Source organism: Mandrillus leucophaeus, unplaced genomic scaffold (genome assembly GCF_000951045.1).
Source record: "Mandrillus leucophaeus isolate KB7577 unplaced genomic scaffold, Mleu.le_1.0 Scaffold406, whole genome shotgun sequence".
In the NCBI taxonomy this organism is placed as follows: Eukaryota; Metazoa; Chordata; class Mammalia; order Primates; family Cercopithecidae; genus Mandrillus; species Mandrillus leucophaeus.
In genome coordinates this window covers 471,991-482,564 of record NW_012104321.1, presented here as the reverse complement: position 1 = coordinate 482,564, position 10,574 = coordinate 471,991, and the positions used below count along the sequence as shown (strand labels likewise).

At 36.1% G+C, this 10,574-nt stretch overlaps 1 protein-coding gene across 1 annotated transcript in view; it reads left to right on the top strand.

The window, feature by feature from the left end:
* Positions 1–10,574, top strand: part of CCSER1 (coiled-coil serine-rich protein 1) — a 721,948-nt gene that overhangs the window by 585,847 nt on the left and 125,527 nt on the right. Inside the window, exon 8 of the mRNA XM_011992176.1 lies at positions 3,517–3,600. Coding sequence (XP_011847566.1) covers positions 3,517–3,600 — 84 coding nt within the window. The remainder of the gene's footprint in view (positions 1–3,516; positions 3,601–10,574) is intronic.

The window sequence follows — 10,574 nt, the reverse complement described above, 5'->3', positions numbered from 1 at the left end:
CCTTTCCTATCTCACTGACTCAAATGTTAATCTCCATTGGCAGCAGCCTCACAGACACACCCTGGATCAATACCCTGTATCCTTCAATCCAATGAATTTGACACTCAGTATTAACCATCACACCAGCATAGAGTAGTAGAGGCCATGGATGTGGATATATTGTGTACATAGAGGTCGTGGTTGGGTGTACATGCAGAGTGAGAAGATTAAATGCCCAAAGATTTAGCTGTAGTGAAAGGCACAATTGTTACAGGGACATCATTAAAGATGAGCACTGTAACATGGATATTGGTTTGAGAGTTAATATTTAATTATAACCAGGGACCACATGGTAAATATAGTATCTATACTAGTCCATTTTCACACCACTATAAAGAACAACCTGAGACTGGGTAATATAAAAAATAAAGAGGTTTAATTGACTCACAATTCTGTGTGGCTGGGGAGGCCTAAGGAAACTTAAAATCATGGCAGAAGGCTGAGGGGAAGCGAGGCGCTTCTTCACAAAGCAACAGGAGAGAGAGAGAGCATAGGAGAAACTGCCACTTTTAAGCCATCAGATCTCATGAAAACTCCCTCACTGTCACCAGAACAGCATGGGGGAAACCACCCCCATGATCCAATCACCTCCCACCAGATCTCTCCTGTGACACATGGGAATTATAATTTAAGATGAGATTTGGGTGGGCTCACAGAGACAAACTACTTCATTCTGCCTCCGGACCCTCCCAAATCTCATGTTCTTGTCACATTTAAAAACCAATCTTGCCTTCACAATGGTCCCCCAAAGTCTAATTCATTACAGCATTAACTCGAAAGTCCAAGTCCAAAGTCTCATCTGAGACAAGGCAAATCTGTCTCACCTATGAGCCTGTAAAATCAAAAACAAGTTACTTACTTCCAAGCTACAATGGAGGTACAGCCAATGGGTAAATATTCTTATTCCAAATGAAAGGAATTGGCCAAAACAAAAGGGCCACAGGCCTCATGCAATTCTGAAAGCTCGTGGGGCAGTCATTAAATCTTAAAGCTCTAAAATCTCCTTTCACTCTGTGTCTCACATCCACGGAATGCTGATGCAAGGGATGAACTCCCATGGTCTTAGGCAGCTCCACCCCTGTGACTCTGTGGGGTATATCCCCTGCGGCTCCTTTCATAGCCTGGCGTTGAGTGCCTGATAAAGTTTGGCTGTGTCCGCACCCAAATCTCAACTTGAATTGTATCTCCCAGAATTCCCACATGTTGTGGGAGGGACCCAGCGGGAGGTAATTGAATCATGGGGGCTGTTCTTTCCTGTGCTATTCTCATGATAGTGAATAAGTCTCACAAGATCTGATGGGTTTATCAGGGGTTTCCACTTTTGCTTCTTCCTCATTTTCTCTTGCCGCTGCCATGTAAGTAGTGCCTTTCACCTCTTGCCACAATTCTGAGGCCTCCCCAGACATGTGAAACTGTAAGTCCAATTAAACCTCTTTTTCTTCCCATTCTCAGGTATGTCTTTATCAGCAGCATGAAAATGGACTAATACAGTGCCAGTGGCTTTTCCAGGCACATGGTGCAAGCTGTCAGCAGATCTATGATTCTGGGATCTGCAGATCAGTGACCTTCTTCTCACAGATCCCCCTAGGCAGTGCCCCAGTGGGGATTCTGTGTGGGTGGCTCCGAACTCACATTTCCCTTCCACACTGCCCTAGCAGAGGTTCTCCATAAGGGCTGTACCCCTGCAGCAGACTTCTGCCTGGACATCCAGGCATTTCCATACATTCTCTGAAATCTAGGGAGAGGTTCCCAACCTCAACTCTTGTCTTCTGTGCGCCCACAGGCCCAACACTACAGGTAAGCCACCAATGCTACGGGCTTGTACCCTCTGAAGCAAAGACCTGGGCTGTACCTTGGCCCCTATTAGCCATGGCTGGAGCTGGAGCAGCTGGGATGCAGGCTGCTATGGCCCAAGGCTACAGAAAGCAGCAGGGCCCTGGACACAGCCCACAAAACCATTTTTCTCTCCTAAGCCTCCTGGCCTGTAATGGGAGAGGCTGCTGTCCTTGTTGGGAGAGGCTCTTGTACTGTGATGGGAGAGGCTGTGGTGAAGATTTCTGAAATGCCCTGGAGACATTTTCCCCATTGTCTTGGCTGTAACATTTGGCTCTTCATTACTTATGCAATTTTCTGCAGTCATCTTGAATTTTTCCCCAGAAAATGGGTTTTTCTTTTCTACCTCATGATCAGGCTGCAAAATTTTCAAGCTTTTATGCTCTGCTTCTCTTTTAAATAAAAGTACCTGTTTCCAATAATCTGTTTTTGAATGCATATGACTGAACACATTTGGAATCAGCCAGGTCACCTCTTGAATGTTTTGCTGCTTAGAAATTTCTTCCACCAGGTACCCTAAATCACGTCTCTCAAGTTCAAAGTTTCACAGATCTCTAGGACAGTGGCAAAATGCCGCCAGTCTCTTTGCTAAAGCATAACAATAGTGACCTTTACTCCAGTGTCCAAGAAGTTCCTTATCTTCATTTGAGACTGCCTCAGCCTGGACTTTATTGACCAAATCACCATCAGCATTTTGATCAAAATCATTTTAGTTTCTAGAACCTCCAAACTTTCCCACATCTTCCTGTCTTCTTCTGAGCCCTCCATACTGTTCCAACCTCTGCCCATTACCCAGTTTCAAAGCTGCTTCTACATTTTCAGTTTATCTTTATAGCAGTGCCCCACTCCAATCACCAATTTTCTGTATTAGTCCATTTTCACATTCTTTCACATGCGATAAAGAATGATCTACGCCTGGGTAATTTATACAGGAAAAAGGTTTAATTGACTCACAGTTTCTCGTGGCTGGGGAGGCCTCAGGAAACTTACAATCATGGTGGAAGGTTAAGGGGAAGTAAGGCATGTCTTCACAAGGTGGCAGGAGTCAGAGAGTGCTCCGGGGAAACTGCCACTTTTAAACCATCAGATCTCATGAGAACTTTTTTACTATCATGAGAATATCACGGGGGAAACCACCCCCATGATTCAGTCACCTCCCATCAGGTCCCTCCTTCCACATGTGGGGATTACAATTTGAGATGAGATTTGGGTGGGGACACTGAGCCAAGCCATATCAGTATATTTTTAAATGTAGAGTTCTTTCTGTTTTACCTACTATGTGTGCACAAACATGAGAGGGAATAATTTAGGATGGTTTCCTGGTTTCTGTCCTAGGCAAGTAAATTGATAGAGGCATACCAAAAAGAAAACAAAAAACTAAGCAAAAACATATATGTATGTGGATGTGTGTGTGTGTGTGTGTGTGTGTGTGTGTCTATGTGATTATGTGTAGCATAGCATTTTTGGATATATTAACTTATTTTTGCAACTAAGAATATATTATGAAAAATATCATACTGTAGAAGGAATTTGAGTTTCATTAGTCAGATGCAATTATCTCCCACTGTGTGAAGCTGACTTTCCATATCAAGAGCAAAGTAAAAGGGCTAAGCCTATTATGCCATCTCTTTGATGTTTTTATAGGATATAATGAAAGATGAATGCTCGATGCTCAAGCTGCAGCTGAAAGAGAAGGATGAACTCATTTCCCAACTTCAGGAAGAACTGGTAAGTGATAACAATACTTGGCCCACAGAATGTACTTTCCTTGCAAGGTTATTTGTTCCACACCCTTATTTATTAACACCAATGGCATTAGTTATTTGTAAATCCTTCCAGTGGTTCAATCTGATGATCAGTTTTTATAATTCTGTCATGAAAACCATAGATCTTTGACAAGCTAAAGAATAGAAAGGATGTTTTATAATCTATGTGGAAATGTGTGTGATTCCAGAAACATATCACTGAACCAGGATTAAATATTTCATTTGTATCTATCAGAAATCTCGAAGGCTTAGGTCACACTGTTTTTGTAAAGTGCATGATTTAACTCCATACAGCTATACCTAAAGATACAGATCTATAATATAAAGCAAAATGCTTAATCTAGCAAACAAAACCAGATTTTACATTTTATTTTTATAAATAAAATATGTTATTTATAACATCAAAAATATGTTAACCTAATGAGACTTCTTGTTAATTTATTATATAGTTCCCAAATTATGTAAAAATTATACAAAAATATGAAGCGTGTGTGGTTCAGATTTTAGAGTATGGTTTTTAATGTAATATAAAAGAGAGTAGGAAGTATACTTTCATAATATAAAAATACATGTGGTAGATAGCAGACAGAGCAGTGGGCATTATTTTTTCTAAGTATGTGTTTTCTATTTATCTATGAATATTAACAGTATTTTGCAATAAAATGTGCACTCTGGATATACATTTTAAAAGACAGTACTCTAAAACAAGAATTAAATAGAAAGAAATAAAAAGAGATATTTTTGATTCATCATTAGTTTTTACACTAACAATAGATTAAAGAGAAAACCATGAAATAAGAGAGACCCTGACTCATTATTAAGATCAGGAAACAGATCCTTCTCAACATATTTTTAATGATTATTTCAGACTTACAGTAGTTTATTATGTAATTATTGAACACAGTTAAATTACAAGACAGACTTTATAGACCATCAAACTTCTGAGGACTCCTAACATATTAGTGAGATATTAGAGAAATTCATAGCATAATTTATAGACTCTTCACAACTAACAATGTTTTCCCTGAAACTTGACCTTTATTTAAACATTGTTTTATGATTGGATTGATGCTGATCATTGGTCCCATGAACATGTTACTGTGGCTTTAGCAGACTTATAAACTAGTACTTAGGAAAAGAGCAGTATAACAGAAAAGAAGGAACATGTGTTACATTACCAAAATAACCTTTTATAAACCTATAAGTAACATATTGTAGTGTCAATTTTATATATTACATAATGAAAATATTTCTTTATTTAAATATAGCCCTTTAGGTACATATTATCTAATAATGCTTTTTTATGTGGCATACAAAAATATCTTTGAATTGATTAAATATCACATATAGATATTTATTGCATAATGGATAAAATAATCAATTTTAACATAACAGAGTATTTATTACTTTGTCAGAGAGTGCTTGTTTTGGATTTGGATAATTAACTCAGAAAAGAGTATTCTTTTTTTCTCAACATTAGTTATGATCAGTTTTAAAATATTCATATACAAGAAATCAGACCTTCATTTGCTAAATTAAATGAAAAACAAAATGATTACTTTCAAAGACAGTACTACATAGTTACAATTTAAAAAATTTAGTACACCTCCATCTAAAAAAGTCCTATATATTTTTTTTTTCTTTTCTTTATACTTGAATTACTCAAATTGGCTACTTAGTTTCTAAAATTTCTCAGGTAACAAGCAGCATTTGAATTTTGTGTTATTGTAGTTTTCTTATCATCTTGAATACTTAAACAGGAAAAATGTTAACTTATGAAAATATAGTTTATTTTATTAGTTAAAAAGGACTGTAGTTTAGGGGGAAGTATGTAATTGATGATTCAAGAATTTTACTTAGAGGAAACATGGTTGGAAAAAAAATTGTCATTCAAACTGGATTTGGAACATGGATGAGAAGTGCCAATCACATAGGCCAATACAAACCCCTTGCATCCATGGAAAATTTTGGTCCTACTATTTCTGGTCCTGGCAATAAATAACTTGTGACATTTTGTTATGGTGGAGGTTAAATTTTACATTTATGCTCTACTTACATTGAAAATTTCAAAAATGTTTAGAAATCAGTTGAGTTGTATCCATCTATATACTACAGGTTCATAATTTTTAATAATTTAGAACTGATTCAGTTTTCAATTCTTTCTCATGGGTTTCTGATTTCTTGACCACTATTATTATCACTAGCAATTGTATCTACATGTACATTATAGAATGAAATTATATGTAATTGTACCAAGAAAGGCTTTATTCCCAATTAGTAATAAAGAAAGTTTTAAATTTTTTGATTATTTATATTTTTCAGTTAGCCTTATCAGTAGTGAGAGGAGTTGTAAAAAGTTAGGGATAGAAAGGGTCTAGAACAAAAGAAATGTTTTTCTTTTCTTTTCTTTCTTTCTTTCTTTTTTTTTTTTTTTTTTTTTTGAGACAGTCTTGCTCTGTCACCAGACTGGAGTAGAGTGACATGATCTCAGCTCACTGTGCAACCTCTACCTCCTGGGTTCAAGTGATTCTCCTGCCTCAGCGTCCCGAGAAGCTGGGATCACAGGCACATGCCACCATGCCCAGCTAATTTTTATATTTTTAGTAGAGACGAGGTTTCACCATGTTGGCTAGGCTGAACTTGAACTCCTTACCTCAAATTATCTGCCCACCTCGTTTTCCTAAAGTGCTGGGATTATAGATGTGAGCCACCACTCCGGGCCATAACAAGTTTTTTAGTCATTTAAATGCAAGGTTTTTTTTAGTCATTTCTTTTTAGGGCATGGTTTCTCAGCAATAGTGCTAGTAGCGTTTTGTTTTAAGTGTCTGTGTTGTGAATTGTAGGATGTTTAGCAGCATCCCTAGCCTCTCTCCTCTAGATGCCAGTAGCACCTCTACACATTGCCAAATGTCCCATGGGGGCAAAATTGCCTCCAGATGAGAACCACTGCTATAGGGATATTAGATTAAATGTATAGTTCCCAATGAAATGGTATGTTATAGAAAAAGCATCTACTTATAGATAACCAGGGCGGGAAAAAAAAGGAAAAACAAAAACAAAAACAAAAAAACTCCTGCACAAGGGAGGCACCTTTCCTTGGACTATTAAATATGTAACTGTACACTATATTTATCTGCTAAGGTTACCAAAACAAAATACCATAGATGGGGCGGCTTAAACAACTAAAGTTTATTTGTCAGAGTTCTGGAGGCTAGAAGTCTGAGATTGGGTGCCAGAGTGATTTGATTGTAGTGAGGGCTCTCTTCCTGGCTTGCAGATGGCCATCTTTTTAGTATGTGCTCACACGGTCTTTCCTTGGTGCATGCACACAGGGAGAGAGAGAGGAGAGAGAGAAAGAGAGATCATGCAAGTCCTCTGATGTCTCTTCTTCTAAAGACACTAATCCCATCATGATGGCCCCATCTCATGGCCTCATCAAAACTCTCATCATCTCCCAAAGGTCCTGTCTCCAAATATCATCACACTGGGAGCCAGGGCTTCAATATATGAATTGTGGAGCAGGAGTAACAATTCCATACATAGCACATACTCTTTGTGCTCCTGACTGTTTAATATTAGCAAGTTCAGTTTTGGAAAACTGGAGAGTTCTACTACATGTTTTTTTCCAGCATTAAATGCACATTTCAAAAATTATCATTCTTTTCTACCCTATAATTTCAAAATTATTGCATTGGCTTAATTATTTTTTATTGCTGAGTGGGTAGATTTCACAAAGCATAAATATACTAAGAAACTGAAGATAATTTTGAGTTAAGATTATATATTGATATTGTTTGGGTAAAATTATTCAGATTATTAACTGCATTTCTAATGTGAATGTATTTTTGTATTTTATAGCCACACTTCCAATTTATTCTTTCTTTTTCTTTTTAAAAAGAAGACAATACACTGTTTGTACTCTTAGGAACAATTTTTAAAAGTCAAAAATTATTATCCCTGAAATGTTTATACATTATTTACCTTGGTGAGCTTTATTGTTTTCAACAGATCAAGATAAAAATAATCACTTGTAATTGTTTTATTATGTCCAAAGGGATATTAAATGTTAGAATATTAGAGCGTCCTGGGATTATATATGTGCGAGGCCAACTAATTGGAGAAAACGAGAAATATATTCTGTAGCCAGAAGTTTGTAGTGTGGTAAACAGAGAGGAAACTAGTTCACAGCATGGAACATCTACTCCCAACTGTTCTATAATAGAATACAATCTCCTCTGCATTAAATAAGAAATAGACTAAAGAAAAAATTTCTCCTCTTCATCTTCCTGGGGTCTTTGCTTTCTCTACTTGAGGAGAAGAGTGAGTCAATATGGTTATATGGAAAATTGGGATATGAGTTTCTTGTCCTACCTCTAATCTTAATTGCCTATGTGATCAGATTTAGGTATTTTTCTCTGTTTGGGTGTTAGTTTCTTCAACTGTCAGATAATATTACCATATGTTTTGGTCTATTTTGTGCTATTCTAATAAAATATACACACTGGATAATTTATGGTAATTTATAAAAACAGAAATATATTTCTCACAGTTCTAGAGGCTGAGAAGTTCAAGACCAAGGAGCCAGCAGGTTAGGGCCCAGTCTCTCTGCTTCCAAGATGGTGCCTTGAAAGCTGAGGGAAGGAATGCTTGTCCTCACATGACAGAAAGGCAGAAGAGTATGAGTATACTCTCCTGCAAGCCCATTTTATAGCAGCTTTAGTATATTCATGAGAGTGGAAGCCTTCATGATCTAAACATGTCTCCATAGGTGAGACTTCCCAACACTGTTTGGGATTAAGTTTTCAATGCCAGAATTTGGGGGGACATACTCAGACCATAGGACCATAATATTAAAAATACATATTTATCAATAGTGAATTTGATAGATTGCAGCATATTTATATTTATATAACTGTATTATATATTATATATTTTTATAGCTATGTTGCTTATAAAATTATTAAGTGGAGGGAAAAAGCAGATTTTAGAACAGCATATTGTATAACATGATATGAAAATATATGTTGTATAGAAAGTCTAGAATAATTAATAGTATTTATCTTTGAGAAATTAGAATGTTCAATTTCTGCTTCAATGTGGTAGTGTATCATTTTAATAACAAATGTATTACTTGTATAATCAGAAAAACATCAGACTACTTCTTTGGATAATAAATGAAGAATTTTGATGTGTTTAATGGTTTTCATTCGGTGATCAGTGTGTGTTGGGGGAAATAAGAGCAGCAGAGGGATCCTGTGGATTTCCCTTCTCCACCCACTTAATGATAGTAGTCCTCATTTCATTGTTTTTTGCATGTCATTAATTATTACATTATCATTTCAATCAATAAGCAGTTTTTATTTGAAGCATATCACTATACTCCATAAGATTTTATTTGATGAAAAACCATAGCTGAGAACAAAATCAAGCAAACAAACCAAAAAACTGAACAAGATGATTGCTAAGAACTACCATGAACTATGAAACAGGGTGGGAAATGAGAACAAAAGCTGTGACACACACCTCAGTGAGAATTATTACACATCATGGTGATTGGAGAGAATATAGCTAATTGAGGGCATGGAAGAGAACCAACATTCAGAATCAAAAATAATAGGAGGACTTTTTTGATAATTAAATGTTCAGATATATATTTTAAAATATAGGTTCTATTTATTTCGTAGAATATATTGGACTTTTTGAATATTAGAAATACATCTCTCTTATCCGACAGAAAGTTTTAGGGATTTTACTAATTTAATTTATTAAGATATTTAAAGCATAGCTATAGATTTAGACCAAAAGTCTAAACATAATAGCTAAAAGTATGCATACTTAAGCATAATGAATTAAAATAAAAGGTATTTTAAATATTTGCATCATAAGTTTAATTTATTACACTTAATGATATAAAACAGAGAAATATTTTTCTTACTTCTGAGAAAGTTTAAGTGTCTTTCCCTCAGCTATTTAGTGAAGATTGTGTTGAAGAATGCTACATAATTTTATTGTTCATATGATACTGAAGGACATTGTAAATATTATCCTCAGGTGACTAAAATAAATTAGAGAGATTTGTCATAAATGTTGATGGTGAAGTTCAGCCTTGTGTTTTGGAGGATGGATATGTTCTTGTAAATGATTACTAATCTTATAAGTGGTTTCAAAAATCTTATAAATGGTTTTACACTATGGATGAAGAGTGTGTACCATAAGACATCAGAAATTGAAGAAAGTATATTTGGTGTTTATTAAGAAATTGATTCAAAAAATTTTTTTAAGTAAGTTAGAGTTAACTTACGAATGAAAACATAATAACTTTAGTTAGTTCTATGACTGTGAGGAGTAGAATTTAATTGTCCTAATTAAGGTTAGTAGATGGTGCTGTGAATTTACTCTTTTGATTTGGATGACAATTTACATATACACTTTCAAAGATGTTAAACAGATTTGTGTGGATAATCACACTACCAAATGTAAATTGTCAGCAGTTTGTAATTCTGAACTTTTACGGTTTCTACTATTCAGAATTTTCTCGTCAGACACTTTTGTTTTCTAGCTGATCTGGGTAAAATGTATCAGATACAACTTTTTATGTATATTTCTGTAAAAACATAGGTGTTTTGGCTGGGTTCATTCCTTCCCTCAGCTTTCAAGGCACCATCTTGGAAGCAGAGAGACTGGGCCCTAACCTGCTGGCTCCTTGATCTTGAGCCTGGTGGATCATGCCTGTAATCCCAGCATGCTGGGAGGCCGAGGTGGATGAATCATGAGGTCAGAAGTTTGAGACCAGCATGGCCAACATGGTGAAACCCCGTCTGTACTAAAAATACAAAACATTAGCTGGGCATGGTGGCAGGCACCTGTAATCCCAGCTACTGTGGAGGCTGAGGCAGGAGAATCGCTTGACCCAGTAGGCAGAGATTGCAGTGAGCC